Source organism: Mastigoproctus giganteus, chromosome 7 (genome assembly GCF_048544385.1).
Source record: "Mastigoproctus giganteus isolate SK-2022 chromosome 7, ASM4854438v1, whole genome shotgun sequence".
NCBI lineage: Eukaryota > Metazoa > Arthropoda > Arachnida > Uropygi > Thelyphonidae > Mastigoproctus > Mastigoproctus giganteus.
Window position 1 is genome coordinate 101,431,510 of NC_143581.1, and position 18,227 is coordinate 101,449,736.

General features: G+C 37.4%; 1 protein-coding gene across 1 annotated transcript in view; it reads right to left on the reverse strand.

The window, feature by feature from the left end:
* LOC150083111 (nuclear distribution protein nudE-like 1-A) overlaps positions 1 to 18,227 on the reverse strand; it is a 246,800-nt gene that overhangs the window by 205,149 nt on the left and 23,424 nt on the right. Inside the window, exons 3-4 of the mRNA XM_090378392.1 lie at positions 10,121 to 10,274; positions 862 to 1,010 (exon numbers count right to left, since the gene is read on the reverse strand). Coding sequence (XP_090234518.1) covers positions 862 to 1,010; positions 10,121 to 10,274 — 303 coding nt within the window. The remainder of the gene's footprint in view (positions 1 to 861; positions 1,011 to 10,120; positions 10,275 to 18,227) is intronic.

Consider the following 18,227-nt stretch of genomic DNA (forward strand, 5'->3'; position numbering starts at 1 on the left):
GAGCAGCACAGACGAGCTGCAAGAGTAGCTCATGGTGTCTTGTCAATGATATACAGGAATTTTTCTAGCAGGGATAAGGAGGTGATTATTCCCTTGTATAAGGCAATGGTAAGGCCACATCTTGAGTACTGTATACAGGTCTGGAGGCCTCATTTCAAGAAGGATGTAGAGCTGCTGGAATGGGTACAGAGAAGGGCAACAAGATTAGTGAATGGAACAAAGGGTTTCTCTTACGAAGAAAGGCTTAAGTTTTGCAAATTACAGAGTCCGGAGACTAGGCACCGGCGAGGTGATCTAATAGAGGTGTATAAGGCTTTGAATGGTTTGAGCATGCTCAATGCCAATGGGATTCTTCATCTTGCTCAAAATAATCACCTCAGAGGGCATAAATTCAAATTGAGGAAGGACGGATGTCGGATAGATGTGTGGAAATTTGCCTTTGGCCAGCGGGTGGTTGGTTGGTGGAACCGACTTCCGTCACTTGTTGTTGAAGTTGATAGCCTAAACAACTTTAAGGCTCAACTGGACAGGTATTTCGAACGAACGGAGGGGTGAAATGGGAGTGGTGTGTTTTTTTTTTTTTTTTTCTGGCTGATGCTGAATAAGCTTGTTTTCTTGCATCATATGCCTCTACTAATGCTAATCACACTTTGCATAATGGATTCTGTCCATTACAGTGTTGATAGAAACATTTTTTAGTCATCACATTTTGTTGTACATAAAATAGCTGATTACAATCTAAGATTTCTTGCATGTACTAAATTATATGCAAATTACAAAAATGAGGCAATGGATTTACAAAAACAGTATTATTTCACTGTCATTTTATATTCTCTTATAAACTATTGAAAACAAACATACCTTTTTGCCCTTTCCAAGTCATCATTTGCTTGTTCTAGTTCTCTAACATATTGTATTAAATCATCCTTTCCAGTTTTTATGTGAGTCAATTCTTCCTGTAAATCAGTTATCTGATGATAATTTTCTTGTTGACTTTTTTCTAGCTTTTCCTACAAAAATATTTTTAATATATAAATATTACAAAAATATTTTTAGTATAGAAATATTAAAGAGAGTTCCTACACCCCCACCCCAGGTTATAATAGACATGGCAAGTCTTTTCAGGCCTGAATAATAAAATAAGCCGAAACAAAGATTTCACAATTTTTGCTTTTTGTGTGCTGTAAGTTATTGGGAGGGGGGGGGGGTAGAAAGAGAGTCTAGTATATATAAAAAAAAAAAAAAAAAAAAAAAAAAAAACCAACATTGATCAAAATTAACAGTCTTTATTAAGTTTGGGACAAAAACCTTAAGATACAAAAGCTATATAAAGTTATTGTAGATGTCGGGCATAGCATGTGTCTATGCTCAACATCTACAATACATCTCTATATGTAGCTATGGGGAAACTGGGTTTGTTACTTAGTGCATGGAGCCTATAATGTGGAAGAACTTTGTCTCAATATTACACTATTCAAAATAAAAAGCACTGTTTCAGTGGAGAAGTATATTGTTTTTATTTAAAAGTGTACTCAGACCCAGATTTCAATGCTTTTTGGGGCAAATAGGTATTGCGAAAAGGTTTTGCACATTGTGAAGGGTTGCACATGCTGCGAAAACCATAGGTTGTTACAATGTGCAGATTTTTACAATATCTACCTGCCCGCTAATGAGATAAAAAAAGGGATCGAAACTTTGATCTCAGTATGGCAATTCACTTTAAATAAAAAACAATAAACTTTTTCATTAGAGCATTTATTTAGAATAGTGCAATATTGACACAACTCGTGGCAAAGTGCCTCCACAATATAAGATTGATGCAGCAGCAAACTCAGTTCGATTACACATAAGTATAGACAAATGCTTAAGACAAATGTTGTAACTTAAGATTTCTGCCACTTAATTATGTCTACTTTACTTACTATCTCACATATTGTGGATGCATCTAGTCACTGAGTTGTTCAGATCTTCACAATGGCTACTTGCCCACCAATGAGATCCAAAAAAAGGATTGAAACTTGGCCTGGGTTAGTGTCATACACTTTAAATAAAAAAGCAATATACTTCTCTACACGAGCAGTGCTTTTTTCTTTAATTTATAGTGCAATACCAAGGAAGCTTGTATAAAGTGCCTCCATAAGAAGACCAATGCACCAAGTAGCAACCTAGTTTAGTCACACACAGTAAAGTAAAAAAAAGTCAAGTGCAGCCATTATCAACCCACTGCAGGATGGAAGCCTCCTCAACAATTCATGTTGAGGGAAACGGACCATAATCTGCCACACTAGTCCAGTGCGGGTTGGCAGATTGACCGTATTCAGCAGTCAGGGGATTGAACCCCGGTTTACTCAAAGAGCGTGTGCTACTGCACTCCCGCTCATGACCACTCGGCTACGGAGGACACACAGAGGTGTGACTAAATGAATTTAAATATTCTTTATTGATATTAAAAATTGACAAAAATAATTTATTTTTAGTGAACTATGTGAAAACTGAAAAAGCTAATTAAATTACATATTTAACATAGCAGAAGCTATATAGCCTTAGAAATAAATTCTATTAGCTATCAAACATAGAAAAAAACAAAACAGTCCTTAGTTTACTGATATTACTTTTATACAATATATACACAAACAACATAATGGATTTTCTGATGCTTTCAGAAAAACATACAGGTGAAAACGTTCAAGTTTTATTAATTTAGCATCCTCTGGATGCCTTACGGCTATCCTGGTTTTAGTCAGTAACTGAATATAGGAAGGCAGAAATGAATCATCCATTGTTACCCAGGCATTACTAGGTGTTCTCTCCCAAGTCTTCATCAGTAACTCTAAGATCTCAGCCAAAGATTTTACTTCTGTGTCAATGTCTGATATGGTTAAGCTGGGTATACCTTTTCTTTCTCTCTTAAGGACTTTCCTGGTTGGAGTTGGAAAGTACTTGGCAAGAAAATCATTCAACTGACTCATTCTTAAGCCCTGCAGTAATTTCAGTTTTCTTAACTTCTTTCGTAACTCATGAATCTCGCTGTCAGCCATGTTTTCTTTCAGTACTTCTGATTCTAAAGTGGCTAGCTTTTGTAATTCATCCCTTTCTGTCTTAACTATAATCTCATTATCTGCAATGTTGCGGTCTATCCGTTCATTTAGTTCTTTTATTTTACGGCATTCAGTCTGAACAAAGGACAGAGTTGACTTTAAACCATCCACTTGTTCTTTTAACTGTTTTTTTAGCAATGCTACAAGAAGTGGTGGATGTTGAGGTAAAATAGTCTTTTCAGAACTGTTAATTACATCTAATTCAGCTTGTAACGACAAGACTTTCCTTCTCAGAGCAGCAATGGATTTTTCTTCATCTGTTGCATTTTGTGATTCTTCATCAGGAGTTTCAGTTACTTCTCTGGACTCCATCAGAATTTCATTTTCAATTTTATTTATTTCATCTTCAAGATATGATACATTCTGTGATGAAGCAGTTTGTTGAGACTCAACAGAATCTGAATCATTCACCTTTTCTAAAAATTTATCCTGGTCATCATCAACCTCCATGTCGCTCTCTCCCTCCATCATGCGTCCGAATTCACACTGTAAACTTTCTTTTGGATATCAGTATACTGTACTTAAAATTATATCACTTAAACGTAACACATTACTTGACTGATGAACAGTACTGAACTAACCGTACTGAATTGAAAGCTTCTAATGAGAACTTTGTTGCTGCATTATTTTGAGCATAAATTATACTTATGAATTTCACTACTGGACATAGCTGATAATTCACAGAAGAGATTTGTTTGTAAATAAAAACTTTTTTCTTTTTTTTTTTAAAATAGTAAAATGAACAAAATATGATTTCCAGGGAAAAGAAATGGTATTTCATTTAATCTGCTTTCATGCTATTCTCAAAATGAGTGAACATAAAAATTTTGCGTATTTCAAAATTATTAAAGTAAAAAGTTAGTCTACCTAATATGGCTAGAAATACTTTTGAAAATGAAAATAAGAACAGCTGATGAGTGCCTAGTGGCTTATTATTGTAGTTGTGACCTGTGAGCAGAGATGGGCTCTTCTGATGCAAACGACAATGCATTTCTCTATGCAGGTAGGGAAAGTGACAAAGTTAAGTTTAAATTGCATAATGAAGGAAGAGACTCAGTCATTGAGAAGGCATTCAATGTTCTGAAGAAAAACAAATTCAGAGCTTAGTAGTGACTTAGGTGTCTAGTGCTATGTCAAGGTATTCTCTCCTGCATCTGATTCCAGGGATGGTTAGTCAAATGCAGAATGCACTGGTTCCAAAAAAAAAAAAAAAAAAAAAAAAAGGTAGACTTAATGAGCAACTAAACTATAAAGGAAATTAGCAATAATTTTTGGAATAAAAATAAAATATAGTTAAAAAGATTCTGTTTGATGTAAAAATTGAAAAATGTTACTAACTGCTCAGTTTATGTGAAAACAAGCAACTTCAAACACAGACAGAATGAAAACTTGTTTGAAAAATATAGGTTGTGTTGCAAATAAGCTGAGGTTAGGCAAAAGTGCAACTATATCTACAATTCTACTTAAACCTCAGCAAGTACACAATGAAAGCCTTGCCAATTAACTCCAGTCTTCTCCAAGAGTGATTCTCCAAGGATTAGGGGGATGAGATATTTTTCTGCATAGTCTGCAACATTGATAAAGGGAATTTATTTTGTAAGGTAAATATAATGTGATCTAGAGTTGCCCATGGAGGTCTCTCAGGATTCAGTTCTGGGGCTGCTTTTATTTCAGATATCCGTAAATAACATGGATGAAGTTATTCGTTATTCAGGACACACCAGAAAAATTTCTGATGTCATAAAGGTGGGGAGAGTGGAGCTAGGATGTGCTACTTCAAAATTATTTGAATGCAAATGGGCAGTGGAATAGCAATTACAGTTTAATGCTACTACTGTATAGTCTTACACCAATGGGAAAACCTAAAGATTTGAGGGGGGGGATAAAGGTGGTCAGGACTTAGGAAGCAGTGATAATAACAAGCAGAATTTCATGCTGGTATGTAAGATATAAGTCAGTCAATGGTGAAACTGCACTAAGAGGCTGTATATGATAAAAGTAACAGCAATTTCTGAAATGGACCAAAGAAGGGTACCCAGACTGGTAAGGAGCATAACAGACACTTCTAATGGAAGACACTGAAGGTGCAGTTGGCACAAAGACTGGAAATGAGGTATGTGATGAGGGAGATCTGACTGAGGTGTATAATGTTCTAGGGGTGATGTGTGACATAAACAGAAGCAGCATTATTCTTGCTGTTAAGGCATACAAAGCCTACAGGATATAAATTCAAACTGAAGGGGAAGGAGCCAACAAACTGAATCATAAGAAATATACCTTTGACCAACAAATGATTGATCAATGCAATAAATTATCTTCCACAATTTCTGTGGTTGGGGGATTAGGAAAGTAATCAAAAAGGAATTAGACACTTACTTATTGTCAGCCAAAACAACATGATAACAATATCCTCTAGAGTACTCATAATCCTGTAAGTGCAAAATCCACCAGCAGTTGCAGATCATAGGGAAAACCATGTTTAAGTAGCTATAAGGGATGTAACAGGATTATAAAAAGCAATAAAGTACAAAATATAATTTGACAAAATAGTAATGCCATAAGTACTGTAACAAATTAAATTAATCACACTTGACCTTTGAATTAGCTTTCCAACGATATAGTAGAACTGAGAAATGGTATCATCCAGGGATTGGGTTCTCTTGGTCTCTTCATCACAATTATAAGTTATCCATTCTCCAGAAATAGGAGACATGAATCATTTAAATAAGCTAGATTTCCCATCCTATTTTACCTTTTTGGACCTTTAATCCAATTTTTCTCAGTAAAATCTTAGCAAAATATTATTTTCCCTCTCCCTTTCTGTGTTTAACCCATGAAAGGGTATATGCTTGTGCAACCCCCAATCTGCTTTAGGCAACAAAACATGTACCAAATGCTTTGTCTTGCCAACCCTGCAGCAACAGCAGCTAAAACCATTTCATCACCCAATTAGCTAGACCTTTACCCCCACATAGGTTCCTCCCCTACACCCAATCATGGCCCACTGATGTTCCCTGGTCTAGCATTCTTTCAGTTCTGAGGGCCAGTTGGGCTGGGATACTTCTATACCTGGTATCAGAACCTATTCAATCCTCAAATGCACGCACTGCTACCAGAAACAATAATGAATGGTGGATTTTTTTTTTTTCCATCTCAGAGGACAACAGCTTATCTTTTACATCTGTGGAAGCCACTGTTGCAAGGTGGACCACTATATGCTCAATTGGCTAAGGCTACATCAATCAGTTGTTTGGTCTGCCACAGGAAACAACACTGAAATGGGCAGAAAACCAGGAAGAATATAATCAAATTGATATTGTTATTAAGGAGCTTGACAGTTTTTGCAGCAAAAAAAAAAAAAAAAAAAAAAAAAGTCACAACAAACAAAACAAAATATGATCTAACATTTTAAAAATTTATTTAAATTTTTTTCCACATAAAATTTGCAGTAAAATACCTATCCGAATTTACATACATATGTAAATCAGCAAATTTTTATGTATAAGTTAGTATTATTATTGTTTAAATTAAATAAATTCCTTTTTTTCCACACTATTTAAAATCTTTTTATTTTACCTTAGTACAATATAACAGAATTTATTTAATTTTAACTTAGGTCTGATTATCCGGAAAATTTTGCTATCCGGAAGAGGTCTGACATTCAGGCCTTTTGGTCTGACACAGGCAACATATTTATTTAGCATTAGTAGAGGCATTTGATGCAAGAAAGCAAGCTTATGCAGCATCAGCCAAAAAAAAAAAAAAAAAAGAAACCCACTTCCACATCACCCCTCTGTTCGTTCAAAATACCTGTCCAGCTGAGCCTTAAACTTATTTAGGCTATCAACCTCCACTACAAGGGATGGAAGTCTGTTCCACCAAACAACTACCCGCTGGCTAAAGGCAAATTTCCGCACGTCTATCCTACATCTGTCTTTCCTCAATTTGAATTTATGCCCTCTCAGGTGATTATTCTGAGCTAGAGGAAGAATCTCATCAGCACTGAGCATGCTCAAACCATTCAAGGCTTTATACACCTCTATCAGATCACCTCGCTGGTGCCTAGTCTCCAGACACTGTAATTTGCAAAACTTAAGCCTTTTTTCGTAAGAGCACCCCTTTGTTCCATTCACTAATCTTGTTGCCCTTCTCTGTACTCGTTCCAGCAGCTCTACATCCTTCTTGAAATGAGGCCTCCAGACCTGTATACAGTACTCTAGGTGTGGCCTGACCATTGCCTTATACAAGGGAATAATCACCTCCTTATCCCTGTTGGAAAAATTCCTGTATATCATTGACAATACTCTATGAGCTACTCTTGCAGCCCGTCTGCACTGCTCAGAGAACTTCATATCTGCCTGCACAACCACCCCCCAAGTTCCCTTCATTCTCTACCACTGTCAGTGTAGTACCACAGAGTTGATACGTTGCTCTGGGGTTGCTGTTTCCCATGTGTAGTACTTTACATTTGTCAATGTTAAACTTCATTTGCCACCTCTCAGCCCATCTGCTCAACCTTTCCAGATCCTGTTGCAGCAGCATAGTGTCAGTAGTGTCCTTGACAACCCTGCCAACCTTTGTATTGTCTGCAAACTTGGACATTAAGCTTGATATACCATCATCAATATCATTTATAAATACAGAAAACAATAATGGACCCAACCCTGAGCCCTGAGGGACTCCACTAATAACATTAGTCCACGATGAGCAGTGTCCATTGATTACCACTCTCTGTCTTCTCCCCCTCAACCACCCCTTTACCCATAGCAGCAATTTGCCTCCAATGTCACACTGCTCCAATTTGTGTAGCAGTCTTCCATGTGCAACAGTATCAAAAGCCTTTCTAAGATCCAAGTATATAATATCAAAGCTATTCCCTGCATCCAGTTCTTTTGTGACTGCATCATAGTATCCAATCAAATTGGTCAGGCAAGACTTCCCCTTAACAAAACCATGCTGTGTCCGAGTTATAGCTGAAGTCTTGTCTAAATGATCCTGCAGTGCTTCTTTAACCAGTGCCTCCATTAATTTTCCTGGAACAGAAGTTAAGCTCACAGGTCTATAATTACTTGTGTCAGCCTTTGATCCTCCTTTGTGAATTGGGGTCACATTTGCACATTTCCAGTCTATGGGTACCTCCCCTGAGTCCAAGGAAGCTCTCATAATTATGGCTAAGGGTTTGCTTACTTCCTTTGCTGCCTCCTTTAATATAACTGGATAGATCCCATCCACCCCGGGTGCCTTTCTTGTGTTTATCTTCAACAGTTTCTCCTCCACTTTACTCCCAGTTATTTCAAGATTCTGTAGCTTACTGCTAGAGTTGAATACACCTCTGGCATTCCCCTCGCTGAATAACTCCTCATGTGTGAATATCGATGCAAAATATTCATTTAGTTTGTTAGCTACCTGAGCAGGATCATCAACAGTTGACCCATCAATATCAAGTGGACCAATCTGATTCATCCCCTTCCTTCTAGAGTTTACATAAGTAAAGAACTCTTTGCTGTTTTTCTTTGCATCCCTTGCCAAGGATTTCTCGTAATCTGCCTTCGCCTGCCTAACCTCCTTTGTATCTTGGTTGCATATCAACTTGTATCTATCATAGGCTTCTGTGTCATGTGTTAATTTGTAAGTATCCCATGCATTTTTCTTCTCTGCCATATGCCTCATTAGTTCATCTGACATCCATTTTGGCCTAAACCTTGAACAATATTTCTTAATTGGTATGTAAAGCCTAGTAGCTTCCAAGATAAGTTCTTTGAATGCTTTCCATTTTGAATTTGCTGTTGGTAACATCATCAGTTGGTCCCACTGTATAGAATTTAAATACTGTCTCAGTCCATCGTAGTCGCCTTTACGGAAGCAATAACCCTTCCTTTACCCCTAATGGTAGTTACCTCTTTGAGTAAATCCCACTTCAGCACACTGTGATCACTGCCACCTAGTGGTTCATTTATCTGCAGATTCTTAATGCATGAAGAATCACTGCTGATAATCAAATCAAGAGTATTACTCCCTCTAGTTGCCTCCTGAACATGCTGATGTAGAAAACAATCATCCAATAAATCCACAAAAGCCCTGCTAGTGTGTGAGTGACCAGCCCCCAAATTCCAGTCAATATCTGGGAAATTAAAATCTCCCATTATAAGACTCTCTGTTTTAGTGGCCCACTATTTCCCTGTACAGTTTCTTATTATACTCATCAGAGTCATTAGGCCTATAGCACACTCCTACTCTCAATTTTGATCTCCCAATGCTCATGTCACACCAAACTGACTCAACACTGCACTGTCCAGTGATGTCGACTGGCTTCACTTCCTTGGTTTTTATGTGTTTCTTAACTAATAGCATAACCCCTCCCCCCTTCCCATCCTGTCTATCCTTTCTGTAGACGTTGTACTCCCCAAATTGCAGTTCTGCATCCCTTATATCTGTGTGACACCACGTCTCTGATATCCCAACAATATTTGCCTTTGATGTTTTGAGCAACAAGTTTGTTGTTGTTTGTGTGGGAATTAGATTCCTTACTGGATACCTGTGTATACTCTGTCAGGGCAATTACTAGATTTTGAGGGTGAATGGACAGCACTATGGGATCTCCATTATTTACATCCACAGACATTGATTGCTGGGTGTGGCATATTAATGATTGCCATTGTTCGACATTTTAATTTCTGGAGGGAGGGAAATATGGGGCAAGGATCTAAGAAATTTGCGTACCATAATTCCTTAATACTAGTCAAGGAAAATAAGGTATCATTTGCTTTATTCTGTTTGACAGCAGACAAGCTATAGCAACTTAATGAAGTGCAAGGGAAAAAAGGGGTCGCAGCAGTAACAAAGAACAATAATGTTAGACGTGCTATTATTGCTATTCTTAAAGGCTAACAACCATTCACAATCACTACAGCCAATAAATATTAAATGGTAATTATACAATCACGTTGCTCATAATTAAATTGTATATTAAGTGCAACATTACCATCCTCAAATACAATAAGCATACATCATAATAAATATACCTGTAGAGTTTCACATTCCGCTTGCAAACGGCTTGTAAGAGCACGAAGCTCTTTGCTGCGCCCTTCTGCTTGTTCCAACTGTGCTTCTAATTCTGCTTCTAATTCTCTACTACTTTCTTGAAATTCCTCTAGTTCCTGCTGATTTTCTTTTAGTCTAATAAAAGAATTTTAAGAAATCAGAGAGAATTATAAGAATAATTAAATAGAGAGAATTATAAAAATAATAAGATTAGCAGAAAAGAAAACCATGTAAAATACAACTTCTGATTAAAGGGAAATACTTTTCTTTATTTATGTTAGCAATAGAAGGAAAAGGATGAACCATATGGGTCCTATTGATATGACTGGCACATATGAGGCAAGTCACAAAATTAATGACAGTGATTTTACAAAATGTGATGTGGCAGCATTGTGTGCACACGTATTGTAGGCTGAACCCCTCTATACAACAAGGGTAGTCGCATCTCATTGCATTCAGTGTGTGTCGAGTCATCGTGAAGTAAGCAACTGGGTGTTTGTTGTCTGGGTGTCTCAAAAAACAGAATGGAAGAATACAAAAAGTTGAAAAGTGCTTATGGAGATCAAATTTTACCCAGAGCCCAAGTTTTCCCGATTGCACAAGGCCTTTTGGGAAGTATGTAGAGCTGTTGAAGAAGAACCCCACACACACACACACGTACGTCTTGGTAACAACAGAGAATGTGGACAGGGTAAGGGCTCAGATTGTCTGACCAGTGGGAAACCATGAGATTCATAGCAGGTGAATTGAACACGAGTCATCAAGAAGCTGTCCATAGCAGAGCATTTGGAATGAGCAAAATCTGTGCAAAAATAATACCAAAAAAGAAAAATCTCTGAAGAACAGAAGCAAAATAGGAAAAGTATCTACCTCGACTGTGTTCAAACTGAGCCAGAGTTCCTTCAGAAGTGATAACAGTTCATGAAACATGGATTTTTAAGTATGATCCAGAAACATGGCAGACTGAAGAATGGCATGCCACAAATTCACCACGCCTGAATAAGCAAATCCAGAATCAATTCAATGTTCATCTATTATTGTTTTGATCAGTGTGGAGTGCTACACGAAGAGTTTGTGCCTCAAGGTAATTTTACCTTGATTCAAATGAAGTCAACCAAACTTTTTATAGAGAAGTCCTTGAATAGCTATGGAAATGAGTTCTGCATTTGATTCGACTTGAAAAGACCAAAATCTGGATTTTGCATTATGACAATGCACCCTGCCACTGTGCAATATCTGTTATGAAGTTCTGGACCACCAAAAACATTCCCATGCTCCCACAGTTAACACATTCTCCAGATCTGTTCCATGTGATTTTTTCTTTTTTCAAAGATAAAGAATCATCTCAGAGGACAACATTTTGGAATGACTGACAGCCAGAGAGCCATAACCAATACATTAAAGGACCTCACAGAAGACTTTATATGCAGCTTCCATGGATGGAAGGAGTGCTGGAGGTTTTGTGTAGCTTCCCAGGGAAGTTACTTTGAAGGAGAGAGCCTTTATAGTTGTGCTGCAGAAAATTTTTTATAAAATCAGTCTCATTAATTTCGTGACAGACATCATAGGTACCAACGATCCTATACTGGTTATTGATAATGTCAATATTTTAATTCTGCATACATTGTGAACAATGTTTCTAGGGATGAGGATACCAGAAGCCTATCAAATACCAACTGGGAATTATAATGAAACCAGCAGCAAAAGGAGGTTTGTCTGTAACAATGAGAGAATTATTTCCAAATTGTGCAAGCTACAGTAATAAATGTGCATGAATTATAATCTATGTAAGTTTTGTTCTATAAACTCATTTCCTATTTTCCCTATGGTAAATATTTCATTCATATTTTTGCATTCTTGGGTTAAATTAGCAGAAGAAACAAAATTATTACAAAAGGTGAGTAAACTCTTTAGATCCATGCCTAGTAGTATTAGCATTAGTAGAGGCATACGATGCAAGAAAGCAAGCTTATGCAGCATCAGAAAAAAAAAAAAAAAAAAACCCATCCCATTTCACCCCACCATTCGTTCCAAATCCTGTCCAGCTCAGCCTTAAATTTATTTAAGCTATCAACTTCCACAACAAAAGATTGAAGCCTGTTCCAGCAATCAACTACATGCTGGCTAAAGGCAAATTGCCGTACATCTATTCGACAACCGTCTTTCTTCAATTTGAATCTGTGCCCTCTCAGGTTCTAAATCTGAGCAAGAGGAAGAATCCCATCAGCATTCAGCTCGCTCAACCCATTCAAGGCCTTATATACCTCAATCAGATCACCTCACAGGTGCCTCCTCTCCAGGCTTTGCAATTTGCAGAACCTAAGCCTTTCTTGGTAAGAGCAACCCCCTTTGTTCCCTTCACCAATCTTGTTGCCCTTCTTTGTACTTGTTCTAGCAACTCTCCATCCTTCCCTAAAATGAGACCTCCAGACCTGTACACAGTACTAGGTGTGGTCTGACCATTTCTACAATGGGATAATCAGCTCCCTATCCCTGCTAACAAAATTCCTATATATCATTGATAAGATGCCATGACCTACCCTGGCAGACTGTCTGCACTGCTCAGTGAAGTTCATATTTGACTGCACAATTACCTCCAGGTCTTTTTCACTTTCCACTTCCCTGAGTGTAGTACCACACTGTTGGTACAGTCAGTCCTCGTATAACAAGTGTTTACACGAATTCAATCATACACGATTTATAAATAGGGGAACTATATCTTATATAACACAAACCGAATTCGCTTATGCACAATTAGCCTTTGTGGTTACAAGAAATGGCAGCCAAACGCGGAGTCACCCCAACCGAATGCAACACGATAGGAATGAAGAGAAGATTCGGAAAATGTATTTATGTTTTTTATATCAGTGAAGGGGAAACACATTTCACCATAATAACGTAAAAACCAACACAATTCCAGCTTTCGGTATAATCGCAAATGCAATTAGATCGAGTTTACTACCAGTTTATAACAGATTTCACTAGCAGAAACGCAACTGGAAATTGTTTTTATTATTTTCTGGTAGTAACCCATAGAAATTTGCTTTAGTAAAATGTGAGGTGTTAATAGTGTATCTCTGCCTTTACGGTGTTGTTTATTCAGATGCTACACACGTGCAGCTTTGTTTATGTGTATCAAGCATGCCTCCTCGTTTTGTAATTGTGCTTTATTCCCTAACAATTAGTAAAATACTTAAAAGGTGTGAAAAGGAAGTGTCCTGGTGAAGACACTGCAGATTCAGAGAGAAAAAGAAAAGCAATATTGATAAACAGAGGCGGACTGGATCAAAAATTCTTACTTGGGAAAATTTATAGTGGCCTCATACTATGGTTTATGGCCAAAATCACACTGGCCTCTGGCCCACCAGGGTTTCCTCGGTAAGGCTTATGGCCAGTCCGCCTCTGTCAATAGAGAAAAAATACGAAATTGCGAAACATTTTGAGTGAAATGAAAGACCATGTGATATTGCACATGAAACAGACCTAAATGAGGCAACGCCAAGAATTATAAAGAATGCAGAGAAAATAAAAACAACTTTCATAGCAGGAACAACTCAAAGTGTAATTAAAATCCATTAGATTAAGACACAAAGAATTGGAAGAGATGGAACAGCTGTCATCTGTTTGGATAGGAAAAAAAAAAAAAAAAAAAAAACACACCCCAAGTTTGCTTACGATAGAAGCAAAAGCATTAGCAATATTTTATTACGTAATAAAATACTAATGTATTTTATTATGATTATTTATTGTGTTTGGTTACAAATGTGTGTTCAATCTTGGGTGGTCGGCACCTAACCCTATTTTTCCCATAGGGCCTGTTGTTTATATTGCACGAGGGTTTCTAGGAACACAACTATCGTGCTATACGAGGACTGACTGTACATTTCTCTTCGGTTATTACTACCCATATGCAGTACTTTGCATTTGTCAATTTTAAACTTCAGTTGCCACTTCTGAGCCCATTTGCCCAACTTATCTAGATCCAGTTGGAGTAGCATACTGTCTTTACTGTCGTAAACAACCCTGCCAACCTTTGTATCATCTGCAAACTTGGACATTAAACCTGATATACCTTCATCAATATCATTGATAAGTAAAAAAAACAACAATGGCCCCCAACGCCGAACCCTGGGGAACTTCACTAATAACATTTGTCCATGAAGAGCAGTGCCAATTGATCACTACTCTCTGTCATCTTCCACTCAAACCATCCCTTTATCCATTGTAGCAACTTACCCTTAAATCCACATCTCTCCAATCTGTACAGCAGTCTTACATTTATAAGAGTATCACAAGCTTTTCTGAAATCCAAGTATATGATATCAAAATTATTTTTGGCATTCAGTTCCTTTGTGACCAGATCATAGTATCCAATCAAATTGGTCAGACTAGATCTCCCTTTAACAAGCCCTCCACAAAGTGGAGGGCTTGTTAAAGGGAGGTCTATTTTAAACTCTCAAGCATATATGTATAGTAACTCTCTAGGCTATTGAATGACTTTTAATATGTACAGTAAATTTGACTTAAACTTTAATTGAAAACTGTGTTATAGTGAGTGTTATAGTGTTATGGTCATCATAGTTAAGGTTGTCATAGACATTCTCTCAGATATGCCAGACAAGCTGTACTTGCTACCTGGGAGTCTAAAACACTGATGGAACTGATATTCAGGTGACACTCAAGTCAAGTGGACCCAATTTCAGTGAAGTCCGGATGGTCTGTGACAGCCAAATCCTCTGCTTGCACCTTCACGATGGTGGGACTATTAGTAACCCTGGGTATAACCTCCATGCTCATGGACACTCTGGATGACCACCCAGGTGTGAACCAATGTAAGCAGGGGTCGAGGTGTGGCGCCCACACCACATGGAGGAATGCCACCCCTCTGTGTTACCAGGCAATACTAGGTGGTAGATGACTCTTCTCAACCAGTGAAATAACACCACTTTGCTTATTGGAGGCTTGAAGTGGTGGAACCCAATATTCAGTCTCCAGAAATGATTTGCAGAATTTCTTAAGATACAGATTTAGATTGACTCAAGTTAATAGTGTAGCTTAATTTTACGATACTCACCTTTTGTATAATCTGCAGTTGATGCTTAGGATAGGATGGATACTAATTTGAGTTTAAATTGGGATTAGTTTGGTTAAATTTAGTTTTGAACAGAGTTAAAATATGCCCAAGGAAATAGAAGTGCACATCTTCGTCCTTGGTAGTCATAGAATTTAAGGTTGAAAATGATTGAAACTATATCTGTAAACCGAGGAGGCTATTGGCCTCCTCGGTTTACAGATATAGTTTCAATTAAATTTAATGAAAAGTTTATTAATTATGGTTTTGTCCCCTATTATAAGGATATCATCTGCATATGGTGCATTTAATTTGATCTCTGAAGGGAAAGGTTGTAATATTTGATTCTCTATGGAGGCTAGGTAAATTTCAGATGGGGGGGGGGCTGAAATTCCCAATCCTATGGGTAAACCAAATATCTGTTGGTATATCTGATTGTGGAACCGGAAATATCTGGCGTCTAATATAAGTGATGTGAGTTCTAGTATACTATTGATTGAGAGAGAGGTGCGATTGGTTAAGGTCCTGTCTTCCATTAGGAAATTTCGTAAGGCTTGTAGAGTGGATGGCAAGTGTACGTTGGTGTATAAAGAGACTATATCGAAAGGAAATTAAGAGGAAATAAAGAAATTAACTTACATACTTTACAACAAACCGGTATACGAAATAACATCCTTCCTCACATCTTTGGTATCACCAAACTACACAAACCCAACCATCCATTAAGACCAATAATCTCCTTCAACAAATCAGCTTTCGCCAATTTATCCTCCTTTCTAGTAAAGATCATTTCCCCCCTTACAAGATTTTCAAAATATAAAGTTAATAATACCATCCAAGCATTTGAAAAAATAAGTTCAATTACAATCTCCAACAAAGACATTTTAGCATCTTTCGATATAGTCTCTTTATAAACCAACGTACAGTTGCCATCCACTCTACAAGCCTTACGAAATTTCCTAATAGAAGACAGGACCTTAACCAATTGCACCTCTCTCTCAATCAATAGTATACTAGAACTCACATCACTTCTATTAGATGCCAGATATTTCCGGTTCCACAATCAGATATACCAACAGATATTCGGTTTACCCATGGGATTGGGAATTTCAGCCCCCCCCCCCATCCGAAATTTACCTAGCCTCCATAGAGTTTCAAATATTACAACCTTTCCCTTTAGAGATCAAATTATATGCACGATATGCAGATGATATCCTTATAATAGGGGACAAAACCATAATTGATAAACTTTTCATTAAATTTAATTCAATACACAACAGATTAAAATATACTATTGAAATAGAAGAAAACAGACAAATTAATTTCCTCAAACTTACCATATACAAAATGGACACCAAACTCAGAACTAGAATTTTCAGGAAAAACACCCACATTGGAAAATACTTATATTTTGAGTCACACCATCCACTTAGTATATAAAAAAAGCCATCCTCTACAACCAAATTTATAACGCTATCAAATGCAGTTCCACACAAAATGACCTATCCAACGAACTTCAATACCTTACAGAAAAATTCATATCCAGGAAATACCCTTTTCAGTTAATTCAACAAACTATTTCCACCACCCAAAATAATATCAAAAAACCATCCAAACACATTACATGCAGTAACATACATATTGTTCTTCCTTACCACAGTAATCTTGCCGGAAAATTGCGTCGAGTATTTGCCGGTACTGACATCACTCACATTTTCAGCATATAATAAACTGGGATCAATGTTTAATTCATATAAAGATACACATAAATATCAAATCTGTGACATGAATAACATTGTCTATTTAATCAAATGCCAACAAAACTGCAATGTATACTACATTGGTAGCACCACCTCTAAATACGGCTTCACAACAACATAAAATACACTAGTGTATTATCAATAGCTTTAGAACAGGACAATCAAACACAGAACTCACATTACATGTACAATCCCATAATCACACCCCTTTAGTTGATTCAGCCATCCCCATTATTAAATTGAAGTCTAGTTTTAAAATTTTTCAGTACGAAGCCCCCATTATAGAATGGTTTCGCCATCATTTTAATTTTAACGTAATAAATGCCAAATTACCCTATAACCTCTCTCTGGTTTGGAATCTGACACACCTGAGATTCCCAAATGTATCAAAGAGCATCACAGGAACATAGAGTCCTTTAAATACACGCGTTTCACTTTCTTCTCACTATCGCAAACTGAAGATGTTAACAGGGAAAGCCAATTCGTTACGGCTATTGGCCTCCTCGGTTTACAGATATAATTTCAATCATTTTCAACCTTTAATTCTATGACAACCAAGGACGAAGATGTGCACTTCTATTTCCTTGGGCATATTTTAACTCTCTTTTTTTTTTTTTTTTTTTGATTTGGTAGTTGTTGGCGCATCGGCTTCTGTGGCCATATTGCACCTCCCAAGGTTTTTGCAGTACTCTGATCCAAGCCCGAGGCGGGAATCGAACCCGCGACCTTTGGGTTGCCGGGCAGGTACTTTACCCACTCGGCTAGCCCGGTCGGCTTAACTCTGTTTCAAAATTAAATTTATCCATACTAATCCCAATTTAAACTCATATTAGTATCCATCCTATCCTAAGCATCAACTGCAGATTATACAAAAGGTGAGTAACGAAAAATTAAGCTACGTTATTAACTTGAGTTAGTCTCCAGAGCTAAGTTTCGGTCAACTTTTCCCCATCTCTTCCATTATGCAGTATGACTGATGACTTTTGAGGTTATGATGAAGATCATGGCAAGATCCAATCTTCCTTACATTTTGAGGGTACAGTTCTAAAACGGTATTTGCAGACTGGCTGCTAGTTAGTACATCGGACCGAACCTATTGGTAACTCTTTAGGAGGTGTCCGGATCAGCTAGTGTATAATCTTGCTACCTCTACTCTGCCAGATAGTGAATTGAGGGAGTTCGAGTAGTGTGTATGCGAGGGGCATTGTCGAGGCCACGTTATGTCAAGGATCTGGGTATATTCTTAACACGTGTACG